Source organism: Macaca mulatta, chromosome 15 (genome assembly GCF_049350105.2).
Source record: "Macaca mulatta isolate MMU2019108-1 chromosome 15, T2T-MMU8v2.0, whole genome shotgun sequence".
In the NCBI taxonomy this organism is placed as follows: domain Eukaryota; kingdom Metazoa; phylum Chordata; class Mammalia; order Primates; family Cercopithecidae; genus Macaca; species Macaca mulatta.
In genome coordinates, this window is record NC_133420.1 from 45677571 (window position 1) to 45696973 (window position 19403).

Below are 19403 nucleotides of genomic sequence, written 5' to 3' on the forward strand. Positions count from 1 at the left end.
AACAGATACAAACAACAAAATGCATTAGTAATAGCCATTATAATTGAAATGAGATATATTTCATTTGCCAGATTATCAAAAACACAAAAAGGTCCATATCTAAATGTTGGCCAGGCTGCTGGGAGCTTGCACTCTCAGTCAATACTGAATGATGTCTATATCAGTACAACTTTTCGGTGGGCAATTTCGACTAAATGCAGAAATATACAAGTGTGCAAAGATAAATGAACATAGATGATCACCAGAACCCACTAGCAGATGATAAAATAATCGTGCATATATATATATATATATTTACATGCGGTCATTAAAAATTGTTACCCTTCTATATGCTAACATGAAAACAGTTCCACAATATATTAATTTAAAAAGAAAAATTCACTCTAGGACAATATGCATAGCAATATTCCAATTTTCGTAAGAAAAATAAAATTTAAATGATTTATAATTATGTAGAAAAATTCTGGAAGGAGACACATCACATTGGTTAGTGATTAGTTCCATGGAACTTTAAGTTTTGCAATATGAACATATTATATTTGCAAGTTAAAAAAATCAATAGGACTTTGGAAATGTATATATAGGAAAAATAAATAAAATGTGCTTTTTATTTAGCCCAGGAATTCCTCTTTTAAAAGTATCCTAAGGATTTAATCAGAGAAGTATACAAAAATGTATCCTCAAGGATGTTCTTTAAGGCAAATTTATAAAAGCAAAAAACTGGAAACAAATCCAATCTAACAACAGCATTATAAAATAGATTTTGGCACACCTGCGCAATGGAAAAATATGTAGCTACATAACAATCTACTTTCAAAAACTAAAGATCTTTTACAAACGTACAAAATAGTAAATACAACTGGATTAGTTTTTGAAGTATATTTTTGTTTTTTTTTTTTTGTTTTTTTTTTTTGAGACGGAGTCTCGCTCTGTCGCCCAGGCTGGAGTGCAGTGGCCGGATCTCAGCTCACTGCAAGCTCCGCCTCCCGGGTTCACGCCATTCTCCTGCCTCAGCCTCCCGAGTAGCTGGGACTACAGGCGCCCGCCACCTCGCCCGGCTAGTTTTTCGTATTTTTTTTAGTAGAGACGGGGTTTCACCGTGTTAGCCAGGATGGTCTCGATCTCCTGACCTCGTGATCCGCCCGTCTTGGCCTCCCAAAGTGCTGGGATTACAGGCTTGAGCCACCGCGCCCGGCCGAAGTATATTTTTGTAAGGAAGAAGTCCGAAATAAAACATGAAAATGTTAAACATTCTTATCTATAAGTAATGAGTCCTGTGATTTTTACTTCTGATTTGATACTAGTATTGACCAATTATTAGTAATAAATGTCTACTTATTGCCTTAGCATTTTCAAAGCATTATAAATCTTAACAAAGCAAATTGTGGTTTTACTTCCATTTTTAATTTTTATTTTTTTTTTGAGACAGGCTCTTGCTCTATTCCCTAGGCTGGAGTACAGTGGCATGATCACGGCTTGCTGCGTCCCCTATCTCCTTTCCTGGGCTCAAACGATCCTCTTGCCTCAGCCTCTCTAGCAGCTGGGACAAGTGCGCACCACCATACTAGACTAATTTTAAACTTTTTTGTAGAGATGGGGTCTCACTATGTTGCCTAGGCTGGTCTTGATCTCCTGAGGTCAAGTGATCCTACTGCCTTGGCCTCCCAAAGTGCTGGGCTGCAGGTATGAGCCACCACGCCTGGCCTTCCATTTTTTTATACGTTCACTCTAAAAATGTTTGCCGTCAAATTCAGTGTTTGCGTTCAAAATTATCTTTTGAGACGATATATCACCAACATTAAACTTTCCATACATATTAGCCATTGTAGTCACATCAAATCCTCTTCAAAAAGATAAGTATGAATAAATTGAAAATAAATAAGACTTTTAAAAAGGAAAACATTATTTGATTTGTAGTTATTACCCAACTTGAATTCTAATATTCTTTCCCTAGCAAGGAAATAAAATTTGTCACATTTTAAATGTAAAACTTGCAAGCACACTTAAAGATGAGTTCCTTGTTTAAGTACTACGAAAATATAAAGGTATAACTACCTGTAATTTATATAATCTATCATCATACAAAAATACAGTCATTGTTTCTATTTGGGATATTCAACTGTGAGTAAAGACTGGTGGACTATTCAGCCATGAAAGAAAAACATTTGCATTTCTGCAAAGTAATTTTGTATGAGAGATGTTGTATTTTCAGATGTTTTAACATGTTTTTTCATTATTAAATGATTTTAGTGACACAAAAAATGTGTCTGAAGTTAACCAACTTAATAATTCTGGAGAACCATTCCTATTTGGCTCAAAGAACACCATCATATGTGCCAAAGGTAATAAATGGTACATGGACAATTATATCTGACTAAAATGATTCTAAAAATAAGTAATTTTAGAACATGGCACCTCCTTAGCTTCGTATAATTAAAAAATTTTTTAAAATTATTTTTTAAAACAGAAAGAATCTCCCTTTGTTGCCCAGACTGGTCTCAAACTCCTGGCTTCAAGCGATCCTCTTGCCTTGGCCTCCCAAAGTGCTGGAATTACAGGCTTGAGCCACTGTGAAGAGCCTCAGCTTAGTATAACTTTGCACCTATTTTAAGAAGTGTCTGACAAGGGGATTACTGGAGGTAAAGAAAAATGGCCAACAGAGCTCCACACAAAAACAAGTGCGTTCATTGTTTGCAGCGGGGCTTTCTTTTCTGTTAACAGGATTTTCAGGCTTGGGGCTCCAGGCAGCCTAGGATCAATTCAACTGCAGATCCTATACTAAAGGACTGTTGCTACCCTATGATCTGTGTTGGCATAGTCACATGCGCAACGCTTCCCCTTCCAGGGCCTCCCCTCCATGTCAGTGGTTAGAAACGCTGCACATGGGCTGCTCCGCTCAATCTGCACTGACTGTATATCCTGAGGCCAGTGCACAATGTCCAGGTCGACAACATGTTTTTCAAAATGTGGTTTGTTTGTTGTAGCTACAAAAATCAGCCAGCTTTGCAGAAAACAATTTATTAAATGGATGAAGACTGGTCATCATGCCCAAATACAGACAAAACACTGTGACTCAAGCATGCTCTCATTATAGAGACACTGTTGACACTCATTAGCTGACTTTATTGGATTGCTTTTCTTATTTCCATAAGTTTTAGGCTGTACCAACAAATATCAAAAACAATAGAAAATTACACTACATTAAAGGCAAACATACACACAATGGAATAAACTAGACATAAAACTAGATTTTTATTTAGAGCACAAGTATACAGACAAATACGAAGCAAAAACAGTGAGCTGACAAAGATGAGAACATCTTAGTGTAAAAAATCAGTGAGCAGCAAAATAAAGATGAAACTGAGAGTACTCTTAACAAAAAATTCTATTACAAATATTGACAGGCAGTAGATTATCTGACCAAAATCATCAGTCACATATTTGACACAGTAACAGAAATTTCCCTCTATTTCAATTCACCTTTCTCCTCTTTCACAAACTATAACTAGCAGCTTTTAAAAAGTTTCAAAATATGATTTGAGTGAAACAGGCACATGTGCTTTTTTCATGTAAATCAGTTAAAAACCAAGTGCCCAGAAAAAATATATAAAAATAACAATCTATCAAATTTGGGGAAAAGTAAATGCATCCTCAAAGACCAGTACTATATTTTGTCAAATAGCAGAGTTGATCTGTTGAAACAATTTTCTCCAAGTATTAATTGTGGTTATTGTATTTCTAAGCAGATGCCTGGTCTTAAATTACAGTGACTAAACTGATAAATCTTTTTATTCCCAATTAACTTCCAAGGGATAAAGTAAAAGTGAAAGAAACCTTAAATGCATTCTTAAGATTTATAAGAAGGATGGAAGACCTTGTTGAAGTTGAATACAGCATTCATTCTAGTAAACCATGAAAGTTCTTCATTTTAATAGATAAGTCATATGTAGTAAGTCTGTTGAATCTAAAACACTTTCGATCATTTTCCCACCAGGTTTCAGGCCTACAGGGTTAGAGTCACATTTTCAGACTACAACATAAAAAGTACAAACTATTACCGGTCATGGAGCTAATCTAGCAAATGTCCATCTAACTTTGGCGGTGAAAACATTTAAAATTGTGGGAAAAATTGGAAACTCTATAAATTAGAAAACTAATAAATATATATGTATTTGATTTAAAAACCGCCCGAGGTAAAAAGGCCTCAGGACAGAAATACAAAATGTACATAAGACCCCAAGGTGGGAAATAAATCCAAGAGCAGGACTCAAATAAATGTGCCCATTGCTAAATTGTTAATCATCAGGATGTATCATGCCATCATCTTTGGTGTCCAAAATATGAAAGGAATTCTTGGTACAAAGGCTCTGCCTGAAAATCTCTGACGTAGAAATACTTTTGTGTGACTCTGGAGGCCAATGGACAAAGGCAGAACTTCTTTAGACCACACATAATTAAATTTATTTTTATTGCTTTATCACCTCACGGAGGGGCAAATGTCTACAGCATATTCTAGAGAAAAGGCTCACAGTTAAAATCTGCCTTTGTTTTCCTTTAAGCAAAGAGGTGGTGGGGACCTTGATGAATTAGTTTCAATAGTCTTGGAATTAACTCAGTAATTTCAGCAGCAATGTATCCAAATACAGCATTGGCTGTTGCTGCGTATCTGACAGTCACACACACAGTTTCTATACAATTCAGGAGACTACCCCTTTATTAAAGGAATCTTGTAATCATAAGCCCATTGAACTGACAGAAGGAAACGCTGCACCAAGTGTGGAGTTCTGGCATGTTGGTGTAAAAAGGCTCTTCAGGAAGCAGCCTTCTTTTCTTAACACTTTATGACAGTTTCCCCCCACTCATTTTAGGAGTATAAATAAAAGTATAGTGGTATTTCCCTCACATTATTTTTTAACAATGTGTAGTAGAGTCAATCTGTCGAAACAATTTTGTCTTTACTTTCAGTTTGTTTGGAATTGCTGAGGCAAGATAGAAACACCAGGTACCAGACAGGTGGGCATGAAGAAATCCTGATGGCCATAATATGGCAACCAAGTATGTTAAGTAAATCTGTGTAAATGCTGAATGTAAAAGCTAACAAGTGGGAACTGTGAGGTTTCAATGGTTCTTTATAAAGGAAATAAAACTACTGAATATTCTTTTTTTTTTGGGGGGTTGGAGCCTCGCTCCCTCACCCAGGCTGGAGTGCAGTGGTGTGATCTCAGATCACTACAACCTCCACCTCCCGGGCTCAAGCAATGCTCCTGCCTCAGCCTCCCAAGTAGCTGGGATTACGGGTGTGAGCCACCATACCCAGCTAATTTTTGTATTTTTAGAAGAGACTGGGTTTCGTCACGTTGGCCAGGCTGGCCTCGAACTCCTGATCTCAGGTGATCCGCCCGCCTCAGCCTCCCAAAGTGCTGGGATTGCAGGTGTGAACCACCATGTCCAGCCTGAATATTATTAAATGAAATTCAAACAATAAGCCATGATAGCCAACAAAAATAATGTATGCACCTCATAGTCCTCTGCTATTACACTATTCAGCCTAAAAATATCCAGATCAAGGGAAATTCTACTGCTCTATTGTCATTCGATTGGATTTTTCTGTAAGATACTCAAGTACCAAAATAAAAAAGTGTTTAAAATTCTAGAGGAGAGAGTACTAGAAAAATTCAGAGTTCTTGCTTTCTTTCACTTTTTGCAAATATTTTCTGCTTTCAAAGAGCTTGGAAAGTGTCCAAGAAAAGTTGACCTAGCCTGGAATTATAAATATGATACAAGATTTTCAAGTTTGGCACCACTTTGACAACTACAATATTTCCTTCTGTAGAGGCCACTAAGTGCTGGCTCAAAATATTAAACAATGAAGTACATAGTTACTTAAGTCACACATAGAAATATTGACTGGCATAGCCTTTTAACAGTTTTTCAGTTTAACTACAAGTGATAGCAGCAGTGGTTAACAACTCCACATCAACACCACAAACGTACATATGAAAGAGCACCTATAACAACATGCAAAATCTCAACATCACTGAATATTACACAATGCATAGAAATCGTAATGATTTTTGGCAAGGTGTTTTTTTTTGTAACAAGTGTTTTATAAAACAAAAGTTATTTTGTTATAAATGCTATTTAAAAAGTTGTAACAATCTAATGAATTATAGATATAAAAGTTCAGTTAGATAAAGTTAATCTGAGTGGGTTAATACTAAACATGGACCTCCTACTTCATCCAATATAAATAATCAATTATAAATTAATTTCTAGCAGAAGAATACTAACAGATTTATAAAAGAATTACAGAAAATAAATGGACATAAAAATCACTAAAATACAGTATACACAACTACTGTTAGGAATCTATATTGCTGATATCTTCCTAATTCTACTCATCACAAACAAACAATGCCAAAGCATTTTCAAAGCTCTTATTGAAATGAATGTATAATGGTAAAAATGCTGTCTAATCCCAGTGTAATACCAAGACAAACATTAGAAGTCTAACATAATTCAACATTATATAAAAAGACAAATCACACTGTACCTTTTTAAAAAACATCTAAAATTTGAACTTTTTTCAACTATGATCTGGTAAATATGATTTGTAAAATAAAAATTTGTGAAATGTTTAAATATTTATGCTTGAGTTCCTTTTCAGAAGAGTAAGCAAGATGAGAAATACAAATAATTTGCATTTAAGTAAGTTTGTATTTCTACATCTACTTACTGTAGGCCTCTTTCCTTAGTTACTATTTTCCCCCTTTACTATCTCTAAATTAATTTACTTCAGAAACTTCTTAATTATGTTGATAGAAATTTGATCCTTTTGACTGAGGATATGTCCCAAAACTTTAAATATGATTTTTAAAACTTGCCATAGACTAAAAAATACTGTGGGTTGCATTCAGAACCAGTAGTATATATGCTATGTAGCTCAATATCCAAGTGAATATCAAATTAAACAAAAATGTACTTTTTTTGTTCATAATCTATAACTAGAATTGATATTCTTGAAGACTGTAGTCTCACCTCCATAACTGAAAACAAAATATAAATGGGGTAGGCTGAGAGGTGTTCGTTAGAATCAAAGAACAATTACATTTACAGATTTTCCTATCAAACTCCAAAAAGAAAAGTTGCTAAAACTAAGATGTAACACAACACAATGAAAAGTGAAATGTCACATTCAAAAACAGCCTATTGGAACCTGGCAGCTTGAATCTACTCCTAAGAGAAATCTGTGGGTTTTAAAAACAATTAAAATTTGGAAAACAAGAAGTAGAAATACAGGGTTGTTTTCCCTCTCTAAACTCTACCTACGGACAGGAAGTCAGGGTGCCTGGTTCTAGTACTGGCTTTAACCCCAACAAGGGAAAGCTCACACCCTAACAAGGTGTGCGCACCTCAGCATTCACCTCCTTTCTCTGGGGCTGTTGCCTCTTCTGTAAATGAAGGGTAGATTAGGCCAGAGCAGTGTCAATGCCTGTAATCCTAGCACTTTGGGAGGCTGAGGTGGGGGGATCACTTGAGTCCAAGAGTTTGAGACCAGCCTGGGCAACACAGTGAGATCTCATGTCTATAAAAAATTTTTAAAAATTAGTCAGGCATGGTGGTATGAATCTGTAGCCCCAGCTACTCGGGAAGTTAGGTTGGGAGGACTGCTTGAGCCCAAGAATTCAAGGCTGCAGTGCCACTGCAGTGAGTCTTGATTGTGCCACTGCACTCCAGCCTGGACAACACAGCAAGACCCTGTCTCGAAAAATAATAAATAAAAAGGTGGATTAGATGTTTCCAATTTTACTTTCCAGCTAGCACACCTGAAGGATGCATTCCAGAGGTAATAGCAGCTCAGTCAGTCTAGTGAGTCTCAGAGGAGGGGAGGGGATAGGAAACATGAGACCTCTGGGGAATTTGTTTGAGGTTGTGTTGTATTGGCTATTTCTATCTCCTTGCCTTCTCCACTCCCCACCTACATGAGGACGTGGTGACTCCTACTCTCCACAGCATGAAAATCACTGGGTTAGATGATCTCTTGGGTCCTTTCCAGATCTAGCCTCTATGACTAATAATTCAACAAAGACAATGGTTTACATTAATACTCAGACCTAATTAATATTCTAATCAAACTGGGATTCTGACCTAATTAATACTCTGGTTCTAACTCACAAAAGTCATTGTTTACATAAGAACTCAAGTGTATTAAAACGCCATTAAAAAAATAATTTTCAAGTTTTTGCTCAGCTTTGGCAGGCCCAACTGGTCAATTTACAAACAGGCTGGACCATGAAAATTTTAAATGTCTTCCTTTTCTGTTTAGAAAAGTAAAAGTAGAGTTCTTGGTATTTCATCAGTATCATCTCTTCTTTTCTGTTGTTACATCACTAGAAATACACCAGCTCCCAACAGGATGATATCTGTGATGTATTTCTTTATTCCAGTTCTGATAGCAAGGATCTCTAAAATTATCCTAGCTTCATCATTTTGCTTTATGAAAGGCTATGCACTCAGTATCATCTCAACCAGATGCAAGTGGGAAGGGAAAGCAATGTCTGAATACCATGCATTAAACAACAACTGAGGATGCCTTTGCCAGCGTGCATTTCTTAACTGATCACTGTCTATCTGTACCATATCATATGGTAGATGTACAGAGACATAACTTGTATAATAGAATTCTATTTGGGAAACATTAAACTGACAGAGAACTTGCTAATTCTTTCAGTACTTGTAACTATTTTTAAATGAATGAATGCTTTAAAAGATATCTTGCTGCAAGAAATTACACATTCCCCTTGACTTTCCTCCCTCGGCTTAGGTATATATTTCTTCTATCATATGGGAGAGTTTTTATTTACAGGTGCTTAGTATTACAGCTTTATTTTGGCTAGAGAAGTAAGGATCAAAATATACCTTTCCTACAGATAAAGTCAGTCAGAAGAGGGATGATTAAGATCATCGTCTGTCTCACATTAAACTACAGATAGTCGAACCAGGAAAACTCTGAATAGGTTCACAGTCTACCTCTGATTCATATTTAGTATCTGGTCAATGGCAATCGATATTGGCTTGTAGGCATTCCCTCTGCCTAGACCCTCCCGCTTCCCTGCCTAAATTATAAAGCACTTTCTTGAAATTGGGGTTTTGGCTTTAACTGGGGTAAAAATAAATTACAATCACTTAAATATATACTTCCTTGTGTATATACACACTTTCCTCCATGACAAAGTTAGGTGTTTTTTAAAGAGTGACACAAACTTCTGCTGTCTGCTGGTAACCAGGGGTGAACAAACTGGTTAATATCTCATCTCAAAATACTACAGTAATGGGGCCTCAATAACGTTGTGCTAACAAACGTGCTGCTGATGGCACTGATCTCAATCAATGAGGAGCTGAATTAATATTGATGATTTTATTACACCTGGGATTTCATTTATAACTTCAGAGGGTCTACAGAAGCACAGCAAATCATTTCTTGAACATGCAGCTATAGCAGAAAAAGAGAGTGCTTAATGGGATCTGGATCTAATTTCAGATACGGATGCTCTTACATATTAACTGTGACATGGGCAAGCCATTTGACTTCTCTGGATCTCCTCAATTATAAAAGGGAAATAATAATACTTACCTAATGGGACTATTGTGAGAATTAAGTGAAACAACTTATAAAGCAGTCAGTACAATGGCACACTATCAGTGCTCAAGAGATAATAGTCATTGATGACAGATCTGCACATTCCGATGCATATGTGCATCTACATGAACACAATGGATGGTACAGAAATGCCTTCACTTTATTGATTTTAAAACAGGCTCTAAGAAAGATTCTCCAGAAAATACTCAAAGCAGCATTATGTATTCTGCAGCAAACCTACATATTCAATGAATAAATAATGGATAAATTGCATGAGTACAAAGTTTGGAAAACTATGCAAAATAGTATTAGCATAGAGTTTTTTGCTGGGCTCTCAAAAATGAACTACCTTTTATTACAATGTCTTTTATAAATTCCTTGACAGCGGGGACTATTTTATGTATCTTTATACCCCTCCCAGTTTGCCCCCTAGCTGTTCAATAAATATTTGTTGATCTGACTACAAATTTTCATCTCAATAAAGTCACTGATTTCATGGCATCTGGAAGCTAAGCCATATGATTTAGACAAGTAAATGCTATGAAAGTTTCAGCTAACGGTAATCTAACTGAAAAACCAAAGAGATCAAATGTATGCTAGAAGATTTTCAGACTACTCTTTTGTAGAACAGGCAGTGATTTAACATAGGGAAAATTTAGCCATAGGGAAAAATAATTATAAATATCCTAAATTGCTGATATATATTTATAAGTCATCTTCAGACCAGCCCTAATAACTGTATCAAATGGAATCTAGAATAAGCTGTCTTGAATAAATATCTTATCTCTAATTTTTTCAAACATTAGTTTTTTTTTTAATAGCTAGCACCTATGGTTTTCAACAGTCACTCACATGAATATGAAAACAAAGACCAAATTAGGCAGCTATGCCATCCAAATGTTGACAGTGTTCAGTGTTTTTGTTGTAGGTAGTGCAAAACTTTCAGTTATGTGAGGAACACTGGAGGGTTTCTTACATGACATTACATTGATCATAAAGTTAAGCACTGCAAATATGGCTTTATTTGAGCCACAGGATTGCCTGAAAAGGCAGCACATTCAGTTGTAGTGAACACCTGCTGGACTGTTGACTTTTTGCTAAAGTATATATGCAATTTTGACACCTGCCTCTGCCACAGCATGAACATGATTTTTTCTTAATATTACAAATAATAAAAATGGCATCTGGCAGTACTATCTCCTCAGTATCATTTAGATGAAAACACAAAATTGAGAGGTAGTTGTAGATTTTTCATAATATAATTAACTCCAAGAGATAACACCAGCACTTTGGGAGGCCAAGGCAGGAGGATCTCTTGAGGCTAGGAGTTTGAGACCAGCCCGGGCAACACAGCGAGACCCCATCTCTACAAAAAATTAGCCAAGCGTGATGGTGTGCACTTGTAGTTCTAGCTATTTGGGAGGCTGAGGCGGGAGGATTTCTTGAGCCCCAGAGTTTGAGGTTGACAGTGAGCTATGACTGCACCTCTGCACTGAAGCCTGGGCAACAGAGCAAGACCCTGTCTCTATTGAAACAAACAAACAAACAAACAAACAAACAAACAAAAAAAGACAGATACTGTAATTTGGCTATGCTTCTACCAAGTCATTACTCAGAAAACAGTTTTCTGAAACTAAAAGTCATGATGTTCCTATTTGGTTTGAGTTATCACAGAAAAATATAAATAAATAAAAATAATTTACATTCTCAATTTAATTGTGTTCTTCTAAATGAAGATGCAATATGATTAAGCAGGACAAAGATTTTCATTTTAGTACCTCAATAAACACAGATAGGGAACTGACATTTTCTAGTTCTGCTTTCTCAGTGCAGACTGAGTGTTCTTCTTCCTTAAGACAAACTTACTGTGCTGTCAGAAACATACCAAAAATTTAGAAACTGTCAATTAAAAATTAGATGCACCATAACATTTTAAGTGTTTTACAGAGAACTTTTTTAAAATATGAGAGGTAACCACATAAAAATAACTATATATTTTTAAAGAGTTCCCTTAAAGTAAGCTGTCTGATGCCGTAAGGACTAGCTATAGAATAAGAACAGGAAGGTTCTGTAAAGAGAACTGGGAGAAAGAGGCTCTGTGGCTCCAAATGTATAGGTGTGGGAGAGGACTAGAGGACATGCTGCCACCATGAAAGATCACTCAGCATTCCTTTTGATCAGACATCCTTCAGAGATGTTAAGACACTGTGTCCCCAGCTCTGGCTCAAACCACTGGAAATTAATTATGAGTTGGTACTGAGAAAGGTAAATAGAAAAAAAACTCTGGAGTGAAATGACAGACTACCGTTTCTTTAGCTATGACCTAATTGACTTATCTTGATCTGACCATAAAATGAAGATAACTCACCTTTTCAAAGTTGCTGAAAAGATTAAGATAATGTATACAGAAATAAATATGTAAGTATTACAATATGTCTGAAGAAATATTTGCCAAAATGTTAATGGTAATCTTTGGCTGGAAGACTTATGAGTATATATTTTGTTTTCTTTATCCTTATCTGTGTTTTCCTTTTTTTTTTTTTTCTCACAATTAGTAACTATGACTTACATATGTGATGCATGTAAGTCACTTAGCACAGTGCTGGCATGCATGCTGGCTCAAAAATGGCAGCTTTCATCATTATCAATACAAAAACATAAAGCAAGACATTGCCCTCTCTTCTTGTTTCTAGATGTATAAATGAATGCTTCTCTATGGAGGAAAAGTCATGAACATGAGGTTAATTCCACCACACAAAGTCCACAGCTGACTTCCCACTCCCGAGCCAGATGAAAGGTCACAGCTTAGAGGAACGGGTCTTTATGTGCTTATGACTTGGTGTTGGAAGGAGTTCCCTGACCATGGGAGAGCTCAGCTCTGTGATGATTTAGCAAAGCAATTCAGAATGAAATTTGTCCTGGTTATACATTAAATTAATGTACAAAATACCACCTACCTTTCTAGCTAATGTGAACTATGAGGTTGCCTTGAAGAACAAATATTTCCCAATAGAATTCCCAGGTCCAACAAAACAATCAAGATTTGGGGTTTATGTGTGTTGCTGATTATACAGAATAGGAACCTAGCTCAGCTTTATTGTGGCTCTAATGTCTAAATTTATTTTATTTTTGAAATATCTTAACTAATAATTCACCACAGGCTTCAAGACTTGAAAACAAAGACCTTGGAAAAACTGCCACAAATGTTTAACCAAAATTATTATAATAATTGCAGGATATCACAGATAAATGCATTTATATTTACTATAGAAGAATCTCACACATTTTCAAGAATGCCTTGAATTCAGCAAAATCTGGTAACAAAATATTGTTACCTAAAATGAGTGCCAATATTATATTCCTTGGATCTCAATTACAGAATCAAATACCCAGCCTTGCCCCAGGAGAAAAGAGACTGTTTAATGTTTCTAAGTAAGTAACTCAGGGAATATGAACTTTGAAGAGGATGAGTTTTTTTGTTGTCTCGACTACTGCTTCTAGATTTTTAATAAGACTTTCCACCCTTTACCTTCTCTTTATACATAATTTAATGCTTGGCAACATTTTCAAAGCTTTGGTAGGTTTAAATTTCTTGTCAAAGTTCATTTATGCCCATTTCTTAGGGACAAAAAAAGAAACACTCTTTCCAGGTTCAAGCACAATAGTTAAAATGAGCTATGTAACAGTCTTTTTAGCCACAATATCAGACTTTGCATATTATTTTCAAATCATGTAGCTCCCAAAAAGAATGGCACCTTTATTCCCTCCTTCTACCCTTTCCCCCCACAAAATAAAAGATGTTAGCTAAACATCTAGATTTTCATACATTGTAAAAAATGAGGCACAGGAGTTAAAACTCAAGTTAAAAAAGAGAAGGTGTAAATTATTTTGATGTTGAGCTTATACAACACTTTTATATTCTGGATCTAGCTGAATACAGTTTTGTGTCAGCAGTAAAGTTAATGTCTCCTCTTGATTAATATAGAATTTTAAAAATTAAAAAAATAAAGCCATTTATTAAGGAGACAAAAAATGGGAGTTGGGGTGGGAAGGAAAAGCAGGAGTTGAGGACGCAAGCATGTAAGTCTAGGATGACTCTCAATTTCCTTTATGACAGTTTTTAAAAAACAGAATTCCCTCCCTATGTGTTGCCTGAGAACCACATATGGTTTTGTAAAGTCTGTAACAGTAATTACATTTGATCACTCACAAGTACATTTGTCTTAAGCCTATAAATACTATGTTAGTAATACTAAATTATCTCCATTGGCTTATTTGTAAAAAGAAAAATATATTATATATTTATATTTTTATAAAGTGAATTAACACTGAGGGCACAGGAAGGGGAATGAGAAGCGGTGTATAATCACAGTTTCTCTGGACATGGTAACCAAACTGGAGTCTTGCTCAAGCCACCTGGTCAAGCGGTGTCTGAGGAAGAGTCATAGGAGGCGGAGACAATGAAATTGCCATTGTTGGAGTGGCCGGCCACTGACTGGGCAGCCTGCTGGCTCAGATTGTTACAGATCAGCACCAGCTGGTTGCTCTGGGCTTCAGACAAGGTGCTGCAGCTCTGATACACACTGAAGTTGGTTTTCCTGCCAGGGATGTTGCCCTTCTCACACATGGTCTTCACCATCTTGGCCAGCTTGTTCTTGCCAAGGGCCTGGCAGTTGTACCAATGCAGAGCGGCCAAGTTAACGACTGGCTTGATGGATAAGTAGAAAGGGGCATCCTCGTAGCGCATGGCGGGAGGCCGCCGCTGGGCATACTCCTTATAGTCCTGGACAGGGCAGGTCTGTGGGGCGTGCTGGGTGGCATACACACGGGAGTCTGTCCCCCCTCTCTTGGTTTTGGCATTCAGGTCTCCTGTGTCCTGACCCATCCACTCCAAGTACTCCAGACCCGTCTCTGTTACCCGGAGCCGGATATCACCCCATTTTAAGGTAGATCCATGGAAGCCTGTGCAATGCCCAAAAGCTTTTGTGTTGTTGAGCCAGACTAGGTTGAGCAAACCCTCGGGATTATATCGGCTTAGTAGTCCCCTTTTCCGCAGGATGAGCTCGTCAGCAAAGGTGAGCTTCATGGACTTGTGTGGCTTATTTCCTTTTCCTTTACAGCGGAGTTCAATTTGCTTCTGCTTCAGGGCCTCTTGGGAACGCTTGAATTCCTTATCCCTGGTGATGCTGTAGCCATACCTGTGTTCCTTTAGGTACCTTTCAAGCCCACACTGGTAATTGGCCAAGCTGTTGGGTTCGTATTCGGACCCATCCTTCTGCCTGGCATCAACAAAGAAAGAAGCAAGGTAGGCATCCAACTCCTTGCAAGGGATGACATAAATCTCTCTTGTTTCAGAAGGATACTTGGAGATGAGGAACTCACGGAAATTGCGGAGCGCGGTCTGCGTGCTCCGGATGGTTTTCTCGTTCTGCTCCCTGCTGAGCTCAGCTGCTCTTTCATCCTGGTCTGCAACAAATTGGGGGGGGGAAGGATAGAGAGGGTGTTGATGAGTTCAGACAATGCACTTTCTACTCTGAAATAAAGTTTCCTTTTATAATGACAAGGGAAAGGAAGAATCGATTTTACAGAGATCACTGATAAATGTTATTTACATACCTGTCACGTTATAATAGCCAACTTCGGTTTCACAAATGATCTACTAGACAAGCATATCGCCCATTACAAGCAAAATGAGCTTCCTATGTCACTGGCACACAGTTTAGTGCATGAAGGTTTGTGGAAAGACAGAGATTAGAGACAGCCTTCGTTTTAGGAAAAATGTGGGACAGAAATGTGTTATTTATCCTACTTCTGCGTGCAGAGGCCCCATTAGTGCTGACAAACCCATTCTGAATCATTTCATTTGTGAAAACACAGGTTGTACTGGTTCCATTTTACTGAACTAAAATATCTGTATTTGTTATTTTAATGCATCACTAAAAATCTGTATTTAAAAATGACAAAGCAAATTATTTATGGCACTTAATTAAATACTTGTTCTTCTACATCAATTCAGGTAAACATACTTTATAAGCATTCTGCATGTAATTTCAGGGCATTTGTAATAAGTGATGAGTGGAAATATTTGGTATTTTGGAGGGTAATGAGGATAAAATGTTGTAGCTACAAAGACAGGACAGTTACATTTGAATTAGGCTATCATAGTCAAGATGTAAAGAAGGCGTATGTCTCCAGGACCCATCGTTTCTTTTTATTACTTTATTATTTGGACTCTGCTAAAAAAGGACTTGAGGTGCATCTTTCTGTTTTGGATCATCCATGATTAAGTAATGCTGCCCTAGAATAGCTGTCTTCACAGATTCCTGCGCTTCAGAATCATCCAGGATGCTTGATCAAAATGCAGATTACCACGTAGGAGGTGTAGGAATCTGTATCTTAACCAGCATCTCTATGTTCATGATGAGGTTTGAAAGAATACATTTTGAGAAACAAAGTTTTAGTGCTTGTGTCCTAGGCAGGAAATCTTACTCTATTTTCACCAATTTTTAAATAATAGTTAAGTTCAATTACATCATTTACACAGTTTCATTTCAGTAAAATGTAATTTAATTTAGGATCTTAACATTAACAATAAAACATTTTGTCAAAAATTATCACTATTTTGTTAGACATGGTCTGGTGAAACTCAAAAGAAACCCTAAAGAAAGCATACAATTAAAAAAAAACAAGCTACTCTATTGACTGCTGAGAGGCAAACACAGAGATTAATTTCAAACAACATAAAATACATAATTTCTGATTCCTAAAGTATAAGGTAAAAGTATTTTGTTTACCTTAATTATGTTATCTAGAAAAACTGTATTAACTTGTAAGGTTGCTTAGTGGAAGTCTTTGTAATTATTACATACAATGATAAAATTCCTAATAAACTGAATTTTATTTACACACTACTTTGTGTATTACTATACATATATATGAATAGCCATGTTATTTTAAAATGACAATCATAAGTCATAATTGCCAAAATCCACATAACTTTACAAAATATAAACTAAAAATTCACTAAACAAGTTAGCTATTTTTGTAAGAACATTTTTGAGGGATCACATTTCCAAATTCAAATATACAAAAGTAACTTTTATGCTTCAACACACTTAACTTTTAGTCATGCTATTTTCTTCCAGTTGAAATTGTTTATCTATTAACAATAAAGGTGTTTATCTTTCCATCAAAAACATGGAAGCCACAGGTTGAATGTAACCATTTGCCATGCTGGTTTCCTTGACTGTTTACATGGAAAGCCAAAAGGGCCAGCACATCTGTTTTTCTTGGCTACTTGTTCAAATACCTATCACAGCAGTCTTCTAACTTCAAACAAAGATTTTCTAAGAAATAAACAGTCACAGACAACTTTAGGAGAAAAATTTCCAGGTTCTCAACTTTCACATGGGATCTTTTAAAAACTTTGTCTGAGATGCAGACTGAGTTTGTACATGGTGCCATCCCAAACCTACTATGGTACATATTCTGGGGTATATTGATTTATAAATTTTGTTTGGCTCCTCAAAGTCAAAAGACTTTTGACTTCTACCCATTAGCATTTCCTGTCTTTAAATAATTAAATCCATAGCATTTCCTGTCTTATGGATATTTTGACAAAGGTGAAATGTACCATTAGAAACAGTGTTTGGGGCCTGAAGTGGGGTGTTCTGAATTTAGGACATATGAAGCGGTTATATGTTAGTGAGGTTGATTCGTCTAACTAGAACTAGAATATTCTGCAGAACTACCAAAAAGCTCAAGATAAAGTAGCAGCTTAAAATTTTATTAATTTCTTTCAGATGATTCAGTGTGCTTTTTATTCACAAGGTATTTAATATTATCAAATCATATCATGAAATACTGATTCTAGTTACAGTTGCTCCTCCTCTTTTTATTTATTTATTTATTTTTGAGACAGGGCCTTGCTCTGTCACCCAGGCTGGAGGGCAATGGTATAATCTTGGCTCACTGCAACCTCCGTCTCCTGGATTCAAACGATTCTCCTGCCTCAGTCTCTCACGTAGCTGGGATTACAGGCACCCGCCATCATGCCTGGCTAAGTTTTGTATTTTTGTAGAGATGGGGTTTCACCATGTTGGCCAGGCTGGTCTTGAACTCCTGACCTCAGGTGATCTGCTCATCTTGGCCTCCCAAAGTGCTGGGATTACAGGCATGAGCCACCATGCCCGGCCTCCTCCTCTTCATTTTAAAAAATATTCATCTATTTCCTACCTCCTTTTTTACAAAATTGAAACATGTTGAAAAACCTTTGGATGTCAATTTAAGAGTGAGTGGTAAAGAATATTCTAAGTTCTTTTAAGATATATGTGAGCAAAAAAGTTTAAGTCTGTTGGATTTAATTAAGCAGCATTAGTCAGTCTGCTATTAGTGAAACTGGTGAAGACAACCACAGAAGGGTCCAGAATGCTGGTGTGGATGTCATCACCTGCCACAGTCCCCTGGGTGAAGCTCTCCTACTTCTGTATCTCCTCTGCATTTCAGCACCATGCTAACACACATGAAGATGACTGACACATTTACACCTGTTCAATTCATCTTCAGTCAAGCCTTGTTTTCAAGCCTTCCCTTCCTTTCTATTGGGCCTCAATCTTAGTTGACAAACAGCCATTTCACCTGCAGGAAAATAAAACTAAAGACAAATATCACACAGTGTGATGTTGTCTGCTTTTTTTCTGTTTGTAGGAGGTTTTTAATATATTCTAGAAATGAATGTTTGTTATATTTATTGCAAATATCTTCTCCAATCTGTGGCTTGCCTTTTCATTTTTTATGGCATCTTTTAATAAACAATAATTCCTAATCTTATATAGTCCAATTTATCAATTTATTGCCCTTATGATTCATGCTTTTTGCATCCTGTTGAAGTAAGGCACCTGCTCATCTCAACCCTTTGTTACCAAGTTTCCCTCTTCACAACAACCAATGTTACCAATTGATTATATATAATTTTCAAGGTTCTATATTTCTTATTCTTTTCCTTTTAAAATGGGGGTGGGGGAGGAATATACTATAAACCCTATTCGATACTCTGCTTTGTTCCATGCTTTCCTAACAGCATAGAATGAGCCACATGAGGTGGTTGAAAGGGTAAAGACACCATCGCTGATTTTACATGAGTAAGAGGGAAGGAAACAGTTTTAAAGTTAATAGGAATAAGATTTTTAGTTAATAACAAAATCAAGTAAGACCAGAGAAGACTGACAATAAAATACAAAACTATTACAACTGTCTTGCATTTACCTCTAGTTTTAGAATTTTTTCTGACCCATTCCTTTTAAAAACTTTTTAATAGGTGTAACACACATACAATGAAATAGACTAGTCATTAAGTGCATGGTGATTAATTTTCACAAATTGAATACACCTGTGAATCCAGTGCCCAGATCAAGAAAAAGAACATCACCAGCACCCCAGAAGCCTTTTTCATGTCCTCTTCTTCCAGTCACTCGCTCTCACCAAGAAAACCTGCTATCCTGACTTGAAACATCATAGTTTTGTTTGGCCTATTACTGTAACACATATGAATGGACTCCTAGAAGGTAAGCTCTTTTGTGTCTGGCTTCTTTTGCTCACCATTATGGTTTGTGAACTTCATCCATATTGTTGTGTATTTGTAGATAATTTATCCTCATTGCTGCACAACATTCCATTGTGTGAATATATTATAATTTATTTTTCCATTCTACTGGATAGTGCATTCTATTAGTTTTCAGTTTTTGGCTATTTCCAATAAAACTGC

The 19403-nt window shown here is 36.5% G+C and overlaps 1 protein-coding gene across 3 annotated transcripts in view; it reads right to left on the reverse strand.

The window, feature by feature from the left end:
• Positions 1–19403, reverse strand: part of KIAA1958 — a 174621-nt gene that overhangs the window by 24064 nt on the left and 131154 nt on the right. For 2 of the 3 annotated variants that reach the window (XM_015116995.3, NM_001194796.1), the window contains one exon: positions 15023–15106. The exons of the other annotated variant lie outside the window; for it this stretch is intronic. In XM_015116995.3, the coding sequence (XP_014972481.1) occupies positions 15023–15106 (84 nt within the window). The remainder of the gene's footprint in view (positions 1–15022; positions 15107–19403) is intronic. 3 annotated transcript variants of the gene reach the window in all.